At 41.1% G+C, this 22,573-nt stretch overlaps 1 protein-coding gene across 1 annotated transcript in view; it reads right to left on the minus strand.

Annotated features, from left to right (window-relative positions):
• The window catches only part of SLC25A13 (solute carrier family 25 member 13), a 77,431-nt gene that overhangs the window by 7,445 nt on the left and 47,413 nt on the right, over positions 1–22,573 (minus strand). Inside the window, exon 12 of the mRNA XM_054384810.1 lies at positions 10,001–10,141. Within this exon, the coding sequence (XP_054240785.1) occupies positions 10,001–10,141 (141 nt within the window). The remainder of the gene's footprint in view (positions 1–10,000; positions 10,142–22,573) is intronic.

Genomic DNA, 22,573 nt, shown 5'->3' on the forward strand with positions numbered 1-22,573 from the left:
ATTTAAAATAGTGCCCAGGGGAAATAGTGCCCAGACCATGCATCTATGCAGACACTGCAATTGGTAATGCAATATAAATCCAGGGCAAGCGAGAGAGTAGGGCCACAACACCAACTCGTCTGCAGAACAGCAACAGGATGATTTACTTCTGATTTTTGAAGTATAAGAGATCTGGGGTACAGTTTGCTTCAAGTAAGCAAAATTTGCCTTGCTATCAATTTATTCAGGGGTGCAAACAGCCAACAAAGTTGCCAGCAATATACCTGGCTTCAGACCTAAGTGTGTGGGTAAACAGGCACGGAAAGTTCTGAGATAGCAGCAAATTCTCAACTCTTTTTCAAGCAGGAAGAAAAGCAAAAGTCACTAAGGGAGGTAACCAAAATAAACCACCAAATAATACCTGTATTTTGGCTAGAAAATACCTTTAAGGTCGTCAGGTCCAACCAATCTCTAACTTGACCAGTCTGGTGCTAAACCATGTCCCTCAACACCACATCTCTGCCTCTTTGAAACACTTCCAGGGATGGGGATTCAACCACCTCCCTGGGGAGCCTGTTCCAGGGTTTGAGAACCCTTTCAACGATGAAGTTACTTGCAATATGCCTTTCCTCAATATGGAGATCCAGAGGACACCAGAGCCTGAACACACTAGGACTGAGACCAGCAGGAAAGCACAAAGAGGAGGTAGCTTTGGAAAGTGGCTAAAATCTTTCAAGTTTGAGAAGAAATGTTTTATGAATGAGCCAAAGCCTCTTCTCTGAAACAAGGGTGGAGTCACGGTGAAACTGCTTGAGGTTCATCCATGAGCCCTCCTGGGGTGCCCCTGTTACTGAACTTCTCTTGTGTGTGGGTCTGCCAGGGCATGGCACAGTGCCGGATGTTTCACAGGGGACATGCTAATGTCCACAGAATTTAGTCTAATGATATGTCTGGACATATCTGTAAGCTCAGCTTGTACTCCAGTTAAAACACATTGCTTATCCAAGTTGGATGCTGGTTATCAAGTAAAGACACGAAAGGCTGCAAGGTGTCAGAAAAACTGGGAAGTTGCCTTTCAGGGAGGCAAAGCAGGGGTGGGCAAGCAGGATGTGTGGCAGGAAAACCAGGTCCTGCCAGTTAGTTCCCAGGTGATGCTAATAAGTGCAGCTTGCAGCCACAGAATGCCTCTGAGAAAATAAAGATTTCTCTAAACCCAGGCATTAGATCTTCAGCTCAGGCTTCCTGTGTGTCTCAGGCTCAGTTACCCAATGTGGTGAGCAGAGTGTGCTCTGCTCCAGCCCCAGCTGCTTCCCACCACCACTTCTCAGCCTACTTCTTGAGCTTCTCAGCATACTTAATGTTTTCAGACTGAGAAGTGGCTGCTTCCCCTGACAGTCCCTTCAGAGGTTAAAGACCCCTGCTGTACAGGCTCTTTGCCTTATTGCTCAGCTGGAGCTGTCTGATTAGTGCTGCCAGTTGCTGGTTCTCGTTATGCCTGTCCAGATACGCTGAGGGAAATGCCATAAAGGAGCTGGAAATGCTGTCGTGGGTGCTGAATGGGGTCACCAGACATGGAATAAAGCCGTGCTGGGCTGGATTCTCCTCTCAAAACTACCTGCAAAGCTCACAGGCTTCACCTTGAGGGCATAGAGAAGCTGACTCTTTTGTATTGACATGAGATTCTGGCCTGTTCATAGAATGAGATTCATAGAATGGTTTGGCCTGGAAGGGACCTTAAAGATCATCTGTAATAGAAGGTGATCTTCAAAGGAAGCTTGTTTTACAGTTTAATCTTCAGGTATAAAGAAAAAAAATAAAAGTATAAAGAAAACAATAAGCTCTCTATGAAAATCCAGCTTTTTAAAGTGTTTCCTCTGAGCAGACCTCCTTGCTGCCATTTCTCTCAAGGCACATAGATTTTCTTGGCCATGTTGTCATTAAATACTATGCACATTTCCCCCCCCCTTCTGCATTTTTTTCATGCTTTGAAATATCTCAACATAGTTAAAATGACTTAAGGAAATCAATAAAATTAAACTGTGAGTGGCTACCAGGAGGATGGAGACTCTCTTTTTACGAGTCCCACAGAAAAGACAAGGGATGACAGGGACAAGTTACCTCTGAGGAGATTCCCTTTGGGCTCCAGAAGAAAATGTTTCCCTATGACAATAGTTGGATATTGGAATCATCTCCCAAGGGAAGCAGTTGGATTCCCCTACACTGGGCAGTTTTCAGGCAGGGTGCTGGGCCAGCTCATTTGGACTAGACTGGACCAGATGGTACTTGGGGTCCTTTCCAATCTGGCATTCTGTGAAATGTGAGCAACTCTTCAACCCAAGCTGCTAATATTCCTCCTCCTTCAGTAAAAAGCCAAGAGGCAGAAACAGCATATGGTTAATATCAGTAATGATGTATGTTCAGGTAGGCAGAGAGGGAGGTATGTCCATCAACTTAGCCAGCTCAGTGTAAACAAAACCTGGATCAAAACTTGGATCCACTTTTTATAATAACCCATCTTGGCTCTGGTCCAGCATCCCAACAGTCTAAAGTTTCCCCCCATGGTTCTGTTTAAAGTCTGGGAAAGCATGTTTTAAAAGCAGGCCTCATTTAACTTCAGCTTAATCATCCGCAACCAGCCCGGGCCAATTAGGAAGGCTTAGGGGAGATTTGCCACAGTTATCTTGGAAAGCACAAGGAACATTTATTTTACTCCTCGCACCTTTTTGATGTGGACAAGGTGCTGAAAGCCAAAAGGAGTTCTAATCAATCCCCAGCAAGCTGCAAGGATCATCCACCCCGGTTTATTCTGGCAGCCAAGGTGCAGACCTGCCAGGCATGAAATTGTTGGGAGATCCTACACACCACGACATGAGCCTTCCTCACACAACAGCAGCCACTTGGCTCCCATCTTCAATCTCTTTAATAACCTTAAAGCTTCTTAATCTCGGGTAGTATCTCACTGAACAAACCAGCGTGGGGAGGGGGGGCAGGGGGGGAACCAACAACCAACCCTCATTGTCAAAGATTGGGATAAATAAGCTCAAGTCAGTGCTGGGGCAGGTTCTTTAGCATGCTAATTCCTGCTTCTACCAGCTCTACCTGCAAATAAGGCTCCAAACAAACTATTCCTACTACAAGGGGAGGGTAATTAGACTGACAAAGGCACCTCTGTGTCGGGTTGGGCAGAAGGAGCCGGCAGGTCTGGGAGACGCAGGCTTAGCCGAGTCTCCTGCAGTGAATGCACATTGTCTGGTGCAGGGGGAAAAATGCCAGACTGGGGGGACCTCGCAGCATTCAAGACAACAGTGGTGCACCTTGTCTGAGAGGGTTATTTAATGCTTCTGGCACCTGTACTTACAGCAACCCCCTCTTTTGCTCCTTTTACAGGTTTAGAATTTATTTGGCATGTATAATTGTTATTTTGATCCTATAGCTACAAACAATAGGCAGCATGTCATTTCTTGATCATTTTGCATTCTTCGTGGGTTTTACTACAGGCTTAACCCTTTGGAATCTGAGTCCCCAGAGCACCTAACAGGTTTTGGAACAGCCAGTCAAACATTGCTGGCATTTGCTTTCAAGGGCTGTAAATGTTTTTCTGCTGTAAAATGGCAATGCTGTAAAAGCTGCTTTGGGTTTTTATTCACCTGATACCAAGCAAAAGATGAAACTGGTTTTAGCACAAGTTAGAGGAAACAAAATGCTGTGCCAGCAATTCACAATCAGTTTGCAAACAAAAATTGCAGCACTTCTTAGTTGGAAGAGCTTTTTGGGGCTTATTTTCAAAGAACATTTCTGAAGAGCAGGTTCTCTTAGTTGGAACTGCTTTTTGGGGGGCTTATTATCAAAGAACACTTCTGAAGATAGGTTCTCAGTTGGACTGCTTTTTGGGGGCTTATTTTCAAAGAACATTTCTGAAGAGCAGGTTCTCTTAGTTGGAACTGCTTTTTGGGGGGCTTATTATCAAAGAACACTTCTGAAGATAGGTTCTCAGTTGGACTGCTTTTTGGGGCTTATTTTCAAAGAACACATCTGAAGAGCAGGTTCTCACATAGGAGAACAGTCACAAAGAGGCATGGCAGATAGCAAATTAACTAACTCAAAACTTTTACTACTCTGTTTATCATCCTGCTGTAAACCTACAACTTCAGGATTTCAAACACCTCAGCTGGTATCAAAGTGACTGAGCGGCAGCTCAGTACAGCTCGGTACACATCCTGTGACCTGAGATGACACTTTCCAGGTCAACACCACCAGAAGTTCTTTTATGAAGTTGTTAGGAAAACAAACAAACAAACAAACAACAACAACTGAAGAGACTTGTGAAGCTTTTCTGACTGGTTTTGGAAATGCAAACTGTTGATATCACCAAAGCACAATCACAGAATTACTTTTGGCTGGAAAAGACCTCCTAGTTCATCAAGTCCAATCATCAACCCAACACCACCGTGGACACTAAACCATGCTCCCTAAGTGCCATGTCTAGACTTTTTCTTAACACCTCAAGGGATGGTGACCCCACCTCTTCCCTGGGCAGCCTGTTCCAATGCCTGACCACTCCAATGCCTAGTAAAGAAATTTCTCCTAGTATCCTAAACCTCCCCAAAGAGCTACAGTCCAAACACAACTGGGTATGGTGCAGCAAACCTACTACTCACTACTCCCTCCGTCCACAGAACGGAACGGGATGGGTTGGAAGGGACCTTAAGTATCAGCTAGTTCCAAAACCCCTGCCATGGGCAGCAACACCTCCTACCAGATCAGGCTGAATACTTGCAGGGATGATGACTCCACCACCTCCCTGGGCAGCCTATTCCAATGCCTGACCACAAAATCTGAGCTGAATACCTTCTAGTAACTGTAATCATGAACACAACCACAACCACCATTCCTTTCCTTGAAGAATCATAGTCAACACAAATGACATTTTGTGTTAGGTTAAATTATATTTCCCCTGACTGGAGAATGTTGTCTCTATATTGTTAAGAAAAGCTGTCACCTACAGAACATCTGTAGCTAAAGAAGAACTCAATAGTCCTAAGCTTCCATGCCCTGGTGCTCTCACAGCAGCAATTACTGGCAGAGAGAAGACAAACAGAAGAAACAAATTCCTCCTGCAAAGGTGCTGTTATGTGCCTCCCAAAGGGGCAGCTGGGTTTTGAGAAGTAAAATGTTTTAACAGATTTATACAAAGAATTCACAACGTGCACAGAATCACAGAATGCCTGGGGTTGGAAGGGCCTCTGGACATCAACTAGTCCAACACCTCTGCTAAAGTAGGGTCACCCAGGACAGGTTGCACATGATCGCATCCAGACAAATTTTGAGTATGTCCAGAGAAGGAGATTTCACAACCTCTCTGGGCAGCCTGGTCCAGTGCTCTTCCACCTTCAAAGTAAAGAAGTTTTTCCTCATGTTCTGATGGTACTTCCTGTGTTTCAGCTTGTGCTCCTTGCCCCTTGTCCTAGCACTGGGCACCACTGAAAAGAGACTGGCCTCATGCTTGACCCCCACCCTTTTTATGTTTATAATCATTGCTAAGATTCCCTCTCAGTCTTTTCTCCTCCAGGTGAAAGAGCCTCAGGTCTCTCAGCCTCTCCTCATTAGGTTGATGTTCCAATCCCCTGATCAGCTTCATAGCCTCCCCTGGACTCTCTCCAGTAATTCTTTGAACTGGGGAGCCCAGAACAGGACACAAAACTGCAGATGAGGCCTCATCAGGCCAAAACAGAGGGGGAGAGAACCTCCTCGACCTGCTGGCCACACTCTTCTACATGCACCCCAGGATACCATTGGCCTTTGTGTTCACAAAAGCACTCTGCTGGCTCATGGTCACCAGCACTCTCAGGTCCTTCTCTGCTGGTCAGCAGAGACAAGCAGGTCAACCAGCAGGTCAACCCCCAACTTGTACTGGTGCATGGGGTTATTCCTCCCCAGGTGCAGGATCCTACTCTTGCCCTTGTTGAACTTCATGAGGTTCAGCTCAACCCAGCTCTCCAGCCTGTCCAGGTCATGCTGAATGGCAGCACAGCTTGACTGTGTGTCAGCCACTCATCCCAGTTTTGTATCATCAGCAAACTGGCTGAGGGTCCACTTTAGACTATGGCAAACTCCTATCAGGCATTAGAAAAAGGGTGAGGATCTTTTGGGGTTTTGTTTGTTTTAAACCACAAAAGTAGTCAAATACCAGGTCAGGTTGCCCATATGACCTCCAAGACTGGCTTTCAACACAAATTATTCTAACATCAAGGGCAGAAGTAGAGCAGAGCCAAGACCAGAGCCCAGATATCTCCAGAATACTACTGTGAATTGTTTTGTGTCACTAGCACAGTAGAACACCACATTAACATGCCAATGAATGACTCAGAAGAATATTAATGTCACTAACACAGAGGGATATCAAAACTAGGCAAGCCAGGTTCTTGAAGATCCTCAGATGGCTATTGATTTGAACTAGGCTGCTGGGATAATCATGATTGATCCTAATCAATTTAAGATTCACTCAGCTGGATCCAAAAAGCAGTTACGCAGCATTTCCTTTGCTAATTTGTTGACATAAGATTGACATCTTATGTCAATTTGTTGACAAATGAGGTTTATTTGTCTGTGCCTTGGTCTCCTCTGTTAATGCAAGAGTAGAACACTGAGAGTTCCTTTATCAGGGTTGGGGCATGTAGGCATTTTATTTTTGAATCCACACGAAGTGCTTCCTAGGTAGAAATGGATACAAAATGTAAGCATTTGAACAACAAGTAGAAGATCTTCTTAAGACACAGAATCAAAGAATTGTTTTAGTTGGAAAAGATCTCTAAGCTCATTGAGTCCGACTGTCAATCTAACACCACCATGGCCATTACACATAGAATGGTAAGGGTTGGAAAGAACCTCTGAAGATCATGGAGTCCATGAAGAACTTTGCCTCCTGAAGCCAAGACTGACATGTGTCATTCTTTACATCTTCTGGCACCAGTTTTATTAAATGAAAGTAGATTCTTCCTTGCTGACTGCCATATGGACTTACACAGATTTTCACCCAAATTTCAGCATAGAAGACTCATGAGACCCAAGCAGACCATGCTGGATTGATCTATGGTGCTAAGAACAGCTTTCAAGATGATTTATTTCTGAACTGGGAATAAAGAATGTTCACTGCAGTCCTTGCAATGTGGTAAAGGAAATGACACCCAAGTGGAGCAAGAGGCAGAAATGTCAGTGTGCAGCAGACTGACGTCAGAGGTTTGTAACATCGACACAGAACTTACACTGACAAGCAATGGAAACACTTCAGGTCTACTATGAGCTTGTAACTTTCTCAATCATGACAAAAAAGAACCCCAATGCTTAAAATATTTGGGCTCCCATTTAAAAAGAAATAGCATTATGGCAAAATCACTTTCAAGTTAACATCACATCTTCTGGGCTCCATCATTATGTGACATCCCTCCATTTATTCTATCTTTATAAGCCTATTTTCTCCACTGCTAGCACTACTGACAAACCATTCATCGCTGCTCTTCATGGATTTCACCAGTTGAACATCAGGTTGATGGAATCCTTTTTCCTTTCCATCACAAAGCAACATCTTTAAGGAAATTCTGTAGGCAACAGAGGATCTTGAGCTCTTTACAGCTCCTCCTGCTGCTGAGGCACTGGAACAGGTTGCCCAGAGCAGTTATGGAAGCTCCAAGCCTGGCAGTGCTCAAAGGCAGGCTGGCTGGGGCCTTGAGCAATTTGGTCTAGTAGGAATGTCCTTGCCTTGTGGCACAGGAGTTGGAGCTAGATGTTTTTTAAGGTCCCTTCCAACCCAAATGGTTCTATGATTCTGCTCTCCAAATTTAGACAGCATACATCTTCACTCTTTCCAGGGACACAACTTGGTATCATTAATCCAGACATCAGAAGTGAATTATTTGGGTGGTCAGTGGTGGAAACTGCTGTAGAAAACTACAGCCAACCATTCTTCCAGCAGCTTTACAAGAATTTCTAACAAGTGAAGTGGAAAAAGGAGGAACATCACTGTCTCAAACCAAAAACTGATAGCGTACTTAATTTTTGCTTGGTTTAGTTTCTTTTGGAACCAAAGTGAAAGAAAAAAAAGAGTGGGGAAAAAAGATCATAAATTCAAGCCAAACCAAACCCCAATGAAAACAAGAAATGCTGTTACCAACTATGAAATGAAATATTACATCTAAAATTTGGGTTGTTAAACAACTATTTAAAAGAAAACAAGAAAAAAAAAATAGGACATCCACCTGTTTTTAAAGGTCCCTTCCAACCATTCTATGATTCTGTACAAAAGGACATGAATGCAAGGAGCAGAGTAGAGGGGTGGAGAGAGACAGAGACAACAAAGACTTAAAAGCAAACCCTTCTGTGGCTTTTCTTTGTGGAGATAAATGGATTTAATGAACGAAGCAACACAACTGCATAGCTTGTGATTAAATAACTGCCTGTTTCAATGCAACATGGAGCTGTAACCACCTCCTGTTCAGGTGTGTTCCTTACAAACATTCACCAGGGAGCTGTTCTAGAAAACAGAAGTCATTCATAATATGACCAAAGACATTAATTCCATTTAAAAATTGGGGAAAATGTAGCAAATTTTTGCTCAGCCACCAAAAGGAGTTCAGGGAAAAAAAAGAACCTAAAAACATGTTAATTTCCCTACACTAGTTTAGCATTCTTTCTCATTTGAAGTTTTATTTCTACTAGTTCAAGCCAAACTCAGTAGCTGCCATTCCTGCACAGCCTCAGGGGTGCAGGCTGGTTACCATAGCCCTGTTTTCAGTTGTAAATGTTGACCTGATCAACACCATAAAGCCATTTACTGGGAGCTGACACAATAGCATCAGCTTCAGTAAAACACCTAAAAAATTAGCAAGTCAATTTAAAGGGAAAACCGACTCCCCAGCAAATCCTATTCAGACCTGCAGCTTCTCTCCAGGCCAAAACATACAGACAGCTACTCCCAGGCAGGCCTCCACTTTGTAATGGTAACAGAACAATTTAAAGGGCTTGGAAATGGAATTTCAGGACTATGGAGCTCATTTGGTGTTTTTGAAGCATCTTTACAGTTGCAGTGCTGGAAGTAAGACACAGAGGAATACTGACTGCTGCACTGGGAATACTGGGACAAATGGATAATGGGAAAGCTCCCACCTAAAAAGTAGGCTGAAGAAACTGAAGAAACACCACATGGTGTGTGGCATTCATCACAGTTTTTGTTTCAATACCATGTGAAGTGGCCACCTCAAAGTACTCCAAGAGCTTTCATACTCCCCCCATACCTAGTCTCCTTCATCCAAAAGTAGAAGGCAGTATGTTAAACCTTTACATTATCTGCAGCATACATCCTCTTAGATCCAACAGAAGAGGTTTCTAATCCTGCTCTGGTCTAACATTCAACCTAACTTTACACACCTATGTGAGGACAGCCTTGTAGAAAGCAGAATTGTAGAGTTGGCAGCATGCACTCAGAAAAGCAGCTTTTCCTGGTATTATTTGTGGCAATGCTCTTCTAAAGCAGCAAGGAGAAGTTTGCTTCAGGCGTTTATTTTTGTGCTAGGCTCCCACTGTCTGTATTTCTTCACTCTTATTGTCCTGCAATTAATTCCCTTCACCAAATTAACAATGACATCTGGGAAAGTTACTGAATCAAACACAGAGAAGCAAAAGCACAGCTCCAAAACTGCAAGCTCTATATCATGAAGCAGCTGAAAAGAAGTTTCTTTTTACACAGGGCAGAATCAGGAATTACATCAGGGATCACAAACTAATGCTCAATAAACAATACTTACACCTGCTGAAGTGAGAAAGGGAATCTTAGTAAAATCCACAGGAACCACATACTCAAAAGACTTGAGACTTTTTTTTCCCTTTTCATATAAAAAATATTAGTACCACAAAATAATGAATATTTTTAGAACGATTACATCCACCTAGGTAAGATTCTGAGAACAATGAAATAATGTTTTGATTATAAATGGCTTTTAAGGCCATGTTTAGATATTAAAAAGCTTACCTTGTAGAGCCCAAAGAAGCCCAGGTCCCGCAATACAGTGAGGGCACTAACTCGTGGGCCTGTGGTAATTTCTCCAGCCACCTGTAATCGAATCTTGACGATTTCCAGTGGATTGGTGAAGATCACTTGAGAACCTCCAGCCTGAAATTAGAACAGGAAGGCAGTGCATTAGGCCGTTACATCATTTGTTACTTTTAAGAGAAGCCACTCTTAATCCTGCTGCAGTTGGTCAAGCTATCAGCAGACAAATGTTTTAGTATCAGTTAATAAACTGCAGCTCACAAGGCAAGAATTCCACTCTCCTCCAGTCAGGGAAAGCAGAGGGAGCAGGTCAGCCACTGCAGGACACTGCAGTACATCAGACAGACACTAGCTTAGTTCTTGCTGCAAGAATACATTCACCAACACCAATTTATGCAATATTGACATGCTAAGAACACTGTAAAGCAGGTAATGAAGTGAAAGGAAGAATTAGTTACTGAGTAAAGAAACTGAGATGTGGATGCCAGTAATGAGAAAGTGAAAACAGTATTCACAGACTGCTCATCTTGTCCAACTTCCCTGCAGTCAGCAGGGACATCTCCAAATAGAGCAGTCGGCCCAGGGACATAACAAGTCTGATCTTGAATGTCTCCAGGGACAGGGCTTCATCCACATCCCTGGGCAGCCTGCTCCATTATTTCACCACTCTCATTATGCAGAACATCCTCTTTATGTCCAACCTAAATTTACCCTGCTCTTTTCAAACCATTGCCCCTCATTCTATCACTACAAGCCCTTCTAAACAGTCCTTCCCCAGCCTTCCTGCAGGTGCCCTTCACATATTGAAATGTAGCTATAAGGTCTCCCCACAGCCTTCCCTTCTCCAGGCTGAACAGACCCAGTTCTTTCAGCTTGTCTTCATAGAAGAGGTGCTCCAGCCCTCTAATCATATTTGTGGTCCTCCTCTGGACCTGCTCCAGCAGGTCCATGTCTCTCCTGTGTTGGGGGCCCCAGAGCTGGACACAGTACTCAGACTTTCTTGAGCAGTAAATGTCTGGCAGAAGCTTTTTCATGAGTTCATGAAACAAAACACATGGATTCCAAAGACCAGAACTGCAGATATAACGTGTTGGGTTTTAAAATCCATTGAATTACCAGTTTCAGTGCCATTAAATGCTGTTTGATTCCAGAGTCTGAGCTCCACATCATTATTTGAGAACCAGGAAATAAAGAAGTGGTTTACAGATTGAAGGATTCTATTAATCAAGAACTGCTAAATATTTTTTACTCATCTCTCTCTGTTTGTTGGGAAGACATCACTCAACCGATTTGGAAAGACTCCCTGCTTGGTCTCCTAAAGTTCATCTCATACACAGATGTAAGACATAACCTTTCTACTAGGCTGTCAGATCCTGATTTAAAAATTTGAAAGGAGAGCACCACAATGTGAAAAAAGAAAACCAAAATCTGAAACAAGAACCCAAAATCTGAAAGAAGTAAAGCAGTCCAACTGCATCAGGCCCAAATTCAACAGTATCATCCTAATTTATGTTCATTTCTTAATTCTATGGTCTAACAGCTATGCCCTTCTCTAGGTTCTGAAAACCCAGAAGCTATGCAAAGGGCAAAGAAGCATGACTGAGACTGGACATTAGGAAGCAATTCTTCCTCATGAGGGTGGAGAGGCACTGGAACAGGTTGCCCAGAAGTTGTGGAGGCTCCAAGCTGAGCAGTGTTCAAAGGCAGGTTGGCTGGGGCCTTCAGCAAGCTGGGCTCATAGGAGTTGTCCTTGCCTATGGCAGGAGGGTTGGAACTAGATGATCTTAAAGGTCCCTTCCAACCCAAACCATTCTATCTCTATGAAAATGAAATAAGCTGCATTTAAAAGCACTTGCATCTAGCCATGTCTAGCATGTGAACTCTGTGTGCACATCTTTTTTAAATTACCCAAAGTTTAAAGGAATTAATCACAGCTCAGATTGACTATCATTCAAAATCCAAAATATTAGCAGTAATATGGTTTAAATAATGTGCTGAAGAAATGGCAAATCACACCAATAGCTACTCTTGCCTACCACTTAGACTGAGCATACACAGTGTGGTTACAAATTAAAGTCTTTACATAACCCCCAAAATATCCCAAATGTTTCCTATTTTGACCAGAAAAAAAGTATGATTTAGTGTAACTCAACTGGTTTTGACTTTCAAATTGGCACAATTTAATTTAACTGCTTTTACACCAAACCAGAATGCTGGTACATATAAAACTGCTATTCCTGTTATTCCTGAAATTAGACTGATAAATTATTTGGCACATATGCTGACTTCAGGGTTGCACTTAAAATGAAAGCTATTAAGTAAGCATTCAAAACAAACAAACAAACAAAAATTTGCCTTTTTCTACTTATTTACTTATCTTGCAAAGTCCCATAATTAAAAACAAACAAATAAACAAAAATACACCAAACCAAACCCAAACTTACAAATTCCTATATAATAAATATTTTGGTCTGTGGCTACAAATATTAAGTGTTTCTACATGCCACCACACTCAGAGCCATAAAATGGTTTGTGTTGTAAGGGACATGCAAAGGTAATCCAGTCCAACTCCCCTGCAGCCAGATCAGGTCGCTCAGAGCCCTGTTGAGCCCTACCTTGAATATCTCCACGGACGGGGCCTCAACTACCTCCCTGGGCAACCCATTGCAGTGTTCCACCACTCTCATGGCAAGGAATTTGTTCCTCACATCCAATCTAAATCTCCTCTTCTGTCATTTCAAACCATTGCCCCTTGTCCTGTCAGTACAGGCCACTGGAAACAGTCCCTTTGCAGCCTTCTTGTAGGGCCCTTCAGGTACTGGCAGGCTGCTATTAGGTCTCCACAGAGCATTCTCAAGACTGAACAACCCCAGCTCCCTCAGCCTGCCCTCTTAGCAAAGGTGCTCCAGTCCCCTGATCACTTTTGTGGTCCTCTGGACCTGCTCAATCAGGTCCATGTCCCTCCTGTGTTGAGGACATCTCCAACTCAATGAAGAGATGCAGCCAGGCTGGGCTTGAAAAAATAAACATTTATATCTGCTAGCAACTGAAGTACTTCCCATTTCTTTGACTGAAGAAATTATTTGCTTTTATTCTCATTCAAAATCAGATCAGGGTGTCCCTGCTGACTGCAGGGGCATTGAGCAAGATGCCCTTTGAGAATCCCTTCCAACCCAATGCATTCGGTGATTCTGTGACACGTACTTGCAGCATTGGATGTTTGTGGCTCTGAGTAAATCACACAAGACTTCCTCTGCTTCAGCTTGCTATTAGAAAAATGGGGATATTATTAGTTACCCACCTCACTGCCTTAAAATTTTTACAGCACTCGAGACCTGCATGCACCAGGCATTACTCAAAGGATTACTGGTTTGGCTGCCCACAAAGCAGGTCTGAAGAAAGACACTGGAAATTTCCAATGAAGTCATTTCACAAAACTGTCCAGATGCTAGCCCAGGACTCCCTGAACAACCTTTGTCATCCTCTGAATCTGATCAAAGATACACTCCAAAAATCAAACAGTGAATAACTGCAAGCGATCAGCCTGACAATACCTGAGAGAGGGTCTCGGTAGGAGGGTTTCTACCACCTGCCTGCTTTGTGATGGAGAGGAAGGTTGGTTTATCAGCCCTGCAGAGCCAGTTCTAGCAGTAACAAGCACAGTGCCTAGTGGGGAGCTTTCTGTTATTTAACCATCTATGCTGGTAACTATAGCTCCCTACTCTCAAACTTGGGGGGGAAAAGCAAAGAGGAGTTGGCTACTATACTCTCTAATGAAATTATTTCTTGCTTGTCTAGTACTGGTAACTCCTATTGTGTTATTCATCATCACAGGATGTAAGAATCTCATAAATATTAATGGGATTTCCTCCCAGTGCTCCTGTGAGGAAAGTACAGTGCCTCCAGTTTTACAAGAAGGGGATTTGAGGTAAAGAGGTTAATTGCATGCCCGGTGTGTGCATCCCACCCAACTCCTAAGAGTCTCTATATATCCTGATCTCCAAACCAGCAGCATAAATCACAAGCATGGCTTTTGTCTTCTGAGTTTTTGCATAGTGAGTTCAATGAAAGAAATCTTATCAATCTCTTTTTTCCTTCAGTCTCTTCAAGGTGTTGATACACACTGTGATGGAAAAAAAAACCTAACCCAACCAAAACATCATCAGCACATCACATCACCCCGCTCATTCATTCTCTTTGGCCAGAAGCTGAAGAACATTCCTTCTTTGCTAACTTCTGCAGCTAAAAGCCTATCTCATTTTAAAATTTCAAAATATTCTCCCAAAGGTCAGGATTTGAATTTTTATTTTAGCCAGAAGAAACACAGTTTAAGCTCAGGTTGCTCAAGCTTAATGATTTCTCTGCTAAGTGTCACAAGAATCAACTTCATCAGCTGTTTATTATAGAGAGCTCCCACTAACACCAGCTTTTCTATACTGAATCATAGAACTATGGAACAGTTTGGGTTGGAAGGGACCTTTAAAGATTATCTAAAACAACTCCCCTGCAGCCAGTAGGGACATCAACAACTAGACAAGGTTGCTCAGAGCCCCATCCAACATGCTGAATCTTGCCAGGGATGGGACATCTACCACCTCTCTGGGCAGCCTGTGACAGTGTTTCATCACCCTCAACATAAAAAATTTCATCTTTAAAAGAGGGGAGATTCAGACTAGATTTAGTTTAAAACCATCACCCCTTGCCCTGTTGCAATGGGCTCTACTGAAGAGTCTGTTCCCATCTTTCTTATAAACCACCCCTCAGTATGGAAAGTCCACAGTAAGATCTCCCTGGGACCTTCTTTTCTCTAGACTGAAGTTACAAACTTGAATGCCCGCAGCTCTGATTTACTTAGCATCTCTTATAGTCTTTTTTTTTTTTTTTTTAAGGAAATAAATGAACTGACTGTAAAAGCAAATGTATTTTGGTTTTAGTTACTATCACCTGATTACAATAAGAACTGCATAGATAATTACACCTGTAAGGGCCTGCAAAGGGTTCATATTATCCTGAAATAACATTTGACCTCATCACAAGCACTTCTGGTCTTGATGTAAAGCAAGAACAGAAAAGGGAAATACCCCTGTCATCTAAGAACCCCTCATACATACATAGCTAGAAATCCACATGCCTATAAAATGTTCAGTGTGCTTTACCATCCATAAACATGAAATTATTTAAAACAAAGTCCTTTTTTTCCTTCCCCTTTCATTTCTGGAGTTCTTCAGATGTTCACTTGGTATGATATCACCCAACACCTCTCGATGGCAGTATAGCCTTGTACAGTAATACAGCACTGTCTGTCACATGCCTTCTCTTTCCTCCTTCACTAAACAGGAGGGAGAAGGAGAAATAGTTGAGCGATTTTAACTTTTTTTTGTCCATGGGGGAAAAAAACCCACACTGTGTAGTGAACAAAAACCCCACACAACAGTTTTGTAACAACTGCTTAAGAAATAAGAATGTTTTCTACTTCTTCATGTGTTCAAATCACCTTGCAATAAACTTTCCTGGAAAATAAACAGATTTGCAACCCCCTTCATTACTCTCAGACAAGAAATTCCTGTTCTTTTTAATGTAACTACTTTTTGTACCCTTATGAGATTAGATAAGAAACGAGCACACCAGACCCAACTGTCCTAGGGCTTTCACATCTCCATTTGAAAGCTTCAAGTGTAGATTCTGATGACAATACAGCTTGCAATTCCAGAAGAGAATTCTGTGTTTTCCATACCAGAGGCAAGTACTAGATTCTTTTCCTTTCATCACTAGTGACCTGTTCTTATGCCTTTAACTAATCATATTACCTACCTCAAATCACAGCCCTTTTCTTGTTCTCAGCTAAAAGCCTTTAAGGTCAGCCTAGATCTTTCTTCTACATCCCATCCAACTTGTCACAGATCCCCTTTTAAGGTTTCATGGATGAAGAAAAGATTACGTCTGCTGCTCAAGTGTTAATATTTCCCAACAATATCACCCAGGGATAGCAATTATGGCAGTTAATGGCAGCCACTAAAACACAGAAGCAACATATTATAGAATTATCCAAAAACAACCTCTGCAAAAGAAATCTTCTACGATGGCTTCTACGGTGTTTGTCATTCGCCTGACAAAAAAGACAAGCAGCTGCAAGCTCCAAAACTTTTAATCCACTGCTGATCACACTCAGTCACACCAAATATCAAGTACTGTCCCACTCCCTTACTCTTTGCCAGATGCAGCTTGTTTTCCTGTGCATTTGCTAGCATCAATTAATCCTGATTAAAGTCAACCTTCCTAAAAGTACTCAGCCTCGGATGCACAAAATACCGCTCCCTGTCATTAAAAAAAAAGAAAAAAAAAGAAAAAAAATCTAAATTAAAAATACACGCAAAAGATGTAAGAATGGAATAATTACTATCCTCATTGTATAATATAGGGCAACTAAAACACAGAACTATGCAATGATTTACTACAAAACCACATACTAACTCTATGTCAGAAGCCAGATTTATGGAGTGCCACTGCAGTGCTTCAAACTGCCTCCGAAAGTCTGTTCCCAAGAGCATCAGATGAATTATGCTGAGCTGCTGCAGAGCTGATTTCACTATGGACATGTCTGCTCCCAGCAAAGCTACTGAGTAACAGACATATGTCCAAAGTGACTTTTTCTTATAGCTTTCAAAGGTATGTCAGGGGCAAAGCAGGCTGGATTCTCAAAAGCTTGGTTCTATGTTAAATCTTCTGTTGATAAAGGCAGGCTTCAAAAGTCCAGACAAGCCATTTCATGCTATTTTGTCTCCTCTGGTCTGTGGTCCTATCTACAGGGGAGTCTGATAGCCCCCTTCAGCAATAGGAGTTCATCTAGTAAATACCTTTCCTTCAGATCATGAGGAGATTTCCTGAGCCCTCAATCATCTGCTTTTCACTACCCTGACCAGCCTAGCACAGAAACAGCTTTCATGCTGCTCAGGCAGAGCTGTGTTTCTCTCCAGCAAATCCTTGTCTTCCAAGCACAGCCTTCTCTTGATCTGGCTGCAGTTTTACTTTGGGCAGCTCAACCAGCAAAGGCTGCTAGAATCATGGCCTTGTTAACATGCAAGTGTACATAAAACATAGGAGTAAGCTCCTCCGAAGGCTCACGGAGAAGTGCAGATAACTAACATTACAATTAGCAGGAAGAGAAGTACACTCCTGCTCCGGCTTCAGACTGATTTCCAAGACTCAGATACAACTTGTGACAACTGCCCTAAGATGGCCAAACAGAAACAAACAGGAGGATGGTTTGTTTAGAAGCACTGACTAAGCCTGCAGTGAGGGGGAAAAAATAATTACCGTGTGGATTTGATATTTTCCACGTTATAGGTAATTCAGTTCTCAGAAGCCTAGCCAAAAAATCAAAGTGGAGCCTACTTGATTGGCATTATAAAAGCAATTAACTTACAGACTTGTCAAATATGTTAACATGTGGCTCTGTCTGCTCTACTTGTCTATTTTGACTAGTTGTAGAATCATTTAATGATTTACAGACCTTTCAAGTCTTAAGGCATGGTAGCTGTATTAAAACTGTTAGCCATTATTTCTTGGTCACATCATAAATTACTATGATATGATAAATATCTGCTTATTTCTCATAGAAAGCTAGATTTTAAGTCCTGATTGGAGTTTAAGGCTTTGTGTTTTAGTGTTGGTTTAGTTTTGGGGGTTTTTTTTGAACCTGCACTGGTAAACACAAAAATATTTTACTGCCAGTAAAAGGAGTAATGCAAGAAAGGGATGTGTAATAAAATGCAGTTGTCAAAACAAATACATGTTTTAAACTGTAATGTATGTTCACAGAAAATTATTATATCTCTAATATAATAGGGAAAAATTACATTTCAAATGGAAAGAATATTAAATATGTTTGTTGGGGGAAAAAAGGCCTTTTGAAGAATTCAGAATTGTGTGGATCTGCTATTAGAAACATATTAATCTGCACCTGTCCTCCTTTCACAGCTCAAAAAATTTTACCTCCCTCGATTTTGTTTTTCGGTTTTTTTTTTTTTTTTAGGGGAGAAAGGAAATGAAAAGGAAGGAAAAGTGGAAAACACCTCTGATTTGTTATGGGAAAATAGCTGTGGAAAAATGATTAAATTAATCCAAAAGCAAAATTCAAAACAGAGTGAAACTATGTTCTGCCTAACTCTTTACTAGCTGCAGGAAAGGCCAGTTTAAACTGGTGTGACTGGGTGAAAATTCAGCAAACTATTATTTCTTTTTAAAATATCCAAACCTGCAAGGAAATGTGGGGTGAGGTCAAAAAACAAATTAAAAAAATCCAGGAACTCTACACCAGGAACTTCCCCACCCTGTGGTACAACCTCTTGGAAGGGCTATCATATTACTCTATGTTGTCTTCCCAAACTTCATTGTAAGGCTTAGCTCTAAAATTAGCTGAGAATTAATCAGAGACAATTAAAGCAGAACGGTGCTGAAATACAACATATTTGCAAGTGTGAAGTTAAATTTAAGTCCAGATCTAGCTGGGTTGTTTCTTGGGTTCAGTTAGTTGAAATTAATTTTCAGCATACTGAAAATAACTCCAATTACAGTGGTTGAGAAGAGAAAGCTGCACTTTAAAAATACCCAATTAATTATAGTATATTCTGTTACATTATATTAATTATGTTAAATAGACTTTTAACATAAATTTTATGTAAAAAGAAAATAGATTCAAATTTAATCAAGAGGGGGAAAAAAGAAAAGTATTAGGAGCTTGTGAACATTTCCTTAAACAAGAAATGTGGATGTTAGGCTTTTACAGATGCAGGTAGAGCTCCTCTTGAACGGAACAGAAGTTAAGATTCCCTGGCTCCAGGGAGAAGAGACCTCTCAGAATAAATCCGTTCAAGAGATTTAAGCCATTTGCTTTCAAAGTTAAATTTGACCAGCCATCAAGATGACCATCACCACTTAATTGTCTCAACAAACCACAGCAAAACTTTTCTGTGCAACAGCAGTTGGCTCTTTTGTTCAGACATACATGCAGAGATTATTTTCCATCCCCTGGCATACGTAACGCGCACTTTCACTTCACTTTATGAAAGTAAGGTAAGCATGAAGGCTCATACTCAGCCTTCTTGCCAGACAGAATAGAATTCGATCAGATTTAGGTTTCTGAAAAATGAAAATAAGAATGAAGCCTTCCTTTAGTCTACAACTTCAAAATGCCTGTATATTTTCAGTAAGAAGTGTGGAACTGTAGTCCACACACCCTCTACCTCCACTGCCACACAGCTCAGCTGTGGACTTTTATCTTTATTACTCTCTGAAATAGAAATGTTGTAAGCAGATTAACAAAACTATTTGCACTGGATTGCTTATTTGGCACAATTCATCTGGAATTTCCCATCAGAGTCCTTCAGGAAAATTAATTCTGGGCAAGATTTTTGCACTTTCTAGACGAACTCCATCTTAACCGTATCTAACATTCTGTAGTGGAGTTGAAGCTGTCCAAGCAGGTCCAGTATGTTTTAACTTTATTACAACTCCTATAAAGTCTCTAGAAATATGCCTCAGATTGTCTTGACAACTTAAATAAAAGCAGATCTGTACATAGTCTGTAATTGTACCGCGCCATACGATTGAGACTGGCTAACAGTGAGCGCACACTGAGCAGCTGGGCTGGAAAAGAATGTGTGTGTGTGCTCGGGCAGAGGAGGGAGAGCAGAAGGAAAGCTTAATAAAGCAGAATGCTTTTTTCCCCTTTTCTTGCTGAAAATTAAGCTTATCTAATTGTATTACGACAGACAGATAAGGCAACATATATTGCATAGCTACTGCTTTGGAGTCATGCTGGAGTATTTCTGGTTTTCTTAGTATTTTCGACGTGGTTTATGATCATTCTTTATTTTGCATCTTTACATCTCTTTCCTGGTTAATTCCAGACACACAAATGTAATTTTATTTTTTAAAGGAAACTGCTTTATTTAAGGAACTAAGGAAAATGACTTAGTGTTAAAGGTAAAAACCTCAACCTCCTGCCAAAATAATATGTCTGCCACTTGCACAGAGTTTTCAATAGGTTAACATAAATCAAAATATAAGAATGATGAGCACTGCCGTATATAAAAAAAACATTATTTTTGACAAAATAATATTTTTTAACAAAAGCCTTAAAGTCAATTAAGTTTAAAAGAAACAAGGAGCTCAGCTCAGTATGCCTAGTGATTACTTTTTTATTTAAAACAGAAAATTAATTGGAAGACTGGAAAAAAAATAAGAGCGTACAAAAACTTTGAGATTATTGCTATTACAAAAAAAGAAAAAAAAAATCTAAAGTTGCACTTACAGCTTACCCTAGAACATCCTTTTATTAAAGAACCCCTGAAGGTAAGTCAGAGCATTAGCAGAAATCAAACCTAGCATACTTGTGCACTTTTTTATTCAAGGAGGTCAAGTCAGATTTGTGGTTTAGATGCTCAGCAGATCCAAGCTCTAAAATACCATTCCACTATGTCTTGGAACTGAAACTTTTTACTAGCTTCATAATGATAAAGGCTGTATAAGATTTGCATGAGTGATGAGAGCCCTAAAAGCAGAGAGTAGAGTTCATGGTGGGTGTCAGGCACGGTGCAAATCTGGAAGCTACAGGTATTTTTATAGGTAACAAATCCCACAGTCTTGCAAACAAAAGAGCTGGAAATTTGGAGTTTGCAATTTACATTAACAATCCTCCTTAAGATTCTGTAAGAAAACATAAAGGTTACACTTTTAATTATATTCTTGGGGATCTCAAAGGAAAATAAATCTCAAACCAACTTATCACTTTCATCTTCACATAATAAAATGCTGTGAAACAGGCTGTTAACTGAACTAAGTGCCACCAGGTCATGAAGTAAAAGATCTATTTTCTTTCTTCTCTTTTCTTTTTTTTTCCCTTTTTTCTTTTTTCAGGATAGAAAACAGTTTACAAAACAGAAAAAGACTTGTTCAATGAAACAATCAGCTTTAGTTACAAGTGCAAAAGTCAGCCATGTGTACTAATTCTCAGTAATTATGATGCAAAGTGAAGTCCCTGGGGACTTAAAAGTCAACGCCTGGCAATGGTTGGGCAAACAGCAGAGTGGAGCTACTCAGGTGATACTGACCCCTTCAAAGCCCTTTGTGTTACTGAACAACCCGAACCATCCAAGTATCTGCTCTGTCCTCCCTTTCTTACCTATTCATGCTACACAGTACTGGCAAGGCTGGTATTTGAAGCATTAAAATCTCATAGGCATCGCAGCACACAGCCCTTGCAAGAGCAGTGCATATGTTCCAAGGAAAGAGGCACTGAAGAAGCAAAATTGAACATCTGAGTTTGGAACAAAAATCACAGTTGAGAATTAAGATGTTGAAAGTGGAGAAAGTTGATAGGGTAGGTGTCTTGTATAAAATTCATCTTATTTGGCTACCCCTTTTTAGACTCCATATTGTGCACTCCTGTTTTTTTGCATTCCACAGAAGTAACTACTGTATAGTGAGAAGAGGTAAAAACCCAAAGCTTGAAAACTGTCAAAAGCATTCAACAGCATCCTTAGTGTTTCCATACTGCAATCACAGCTTTCATGTCAGCTTAAATAAGGACAAAAAGTCAGACGAATAGAACACTGAGAGACAGAGCAACAAGCTTGTCTTTGGCATCCCATATTTCATGTATTTAGAATTTCATGAGAGAAAAATTCACTCCCCAAAAAATCCCCACAAGGCACCACTTGTAATGAGAGTCTCTGTTGCTAGTATGAATTGGGGTTAAAATTACAAAAAAAAAAAAGCCCAAAGACCACCTGCAGAAAAGACAAGTTGCAACCTATCTACCTGGCACTAGGCTATGCCCTTAAGTGGAGCATTCCAGTTAAAAGGAAACACGAGGCATTCTGCCACCACACATCCACTGCTACGACTTCGTGCAGCATCTCGCTGCTAATATAGATTTCAAACAGCAAATACAAAAAGGCAACATTTACAGAGGTTTAAAATGCATCTCAAAGCATCTCTCTCTTCAAGCAGTTCTTTTAGTTTACAATGCACTGCTGGCAAAAAGCTTGCTGCAGCATTTTCCTGAATGACAGGTCTCTGTAAAAAGTGCTTTTTGTATTGCATTAAAAAAAATTCACAGCAGTCTGTAAAAATAAAAACTCTAGATCAAATGACACTTTAAATGAAAATGTTGCTGAATTCTCCATGGCTGCTATGTTCATAAGACATTTTATTAGTGTAAGGGGCAAATAGTTCTTTTAGTCTGCAAGCACTTTATTGCATTTTCCCTTCATTTATGGCATGCTTTTTATTTAGGGCTTTAGAGACCCACATTCTTCTCTCCCTCCCCTTCTTTTTTTTTTTTTTTCTCTCCCCTGAATGCTCCTAAAGTTACAGAACAAGGGGATCCTACCTGGCAGTCTACAACAGGTCAGTGATCAAACAGAAGGAGCAGTGAGACAGCAGCCAAATCCTGCCCCATCTCCTGAGAATTACAGAAAGCCAGGGCTTCTCAGCCTGCAACTGCACCCGAGGCTCAGATAATCACAGCACACTCTCTGCAAGCACATA

This window comes from Indicator indicator, chromosome 11 (assembly GCF_027791375.1).
Source record: "Indicator indicator isolate 239-I01 chromosome 11, UM_Iind_1.1, whole genome shotgun sequence".
Classification (NCBI taxonomy): domain Eukaryota; kingdom Metazoa; phylum Chordata; class Aves; order Piciformes; family Indicatoridae; genus Indicator; species Indicator indicator.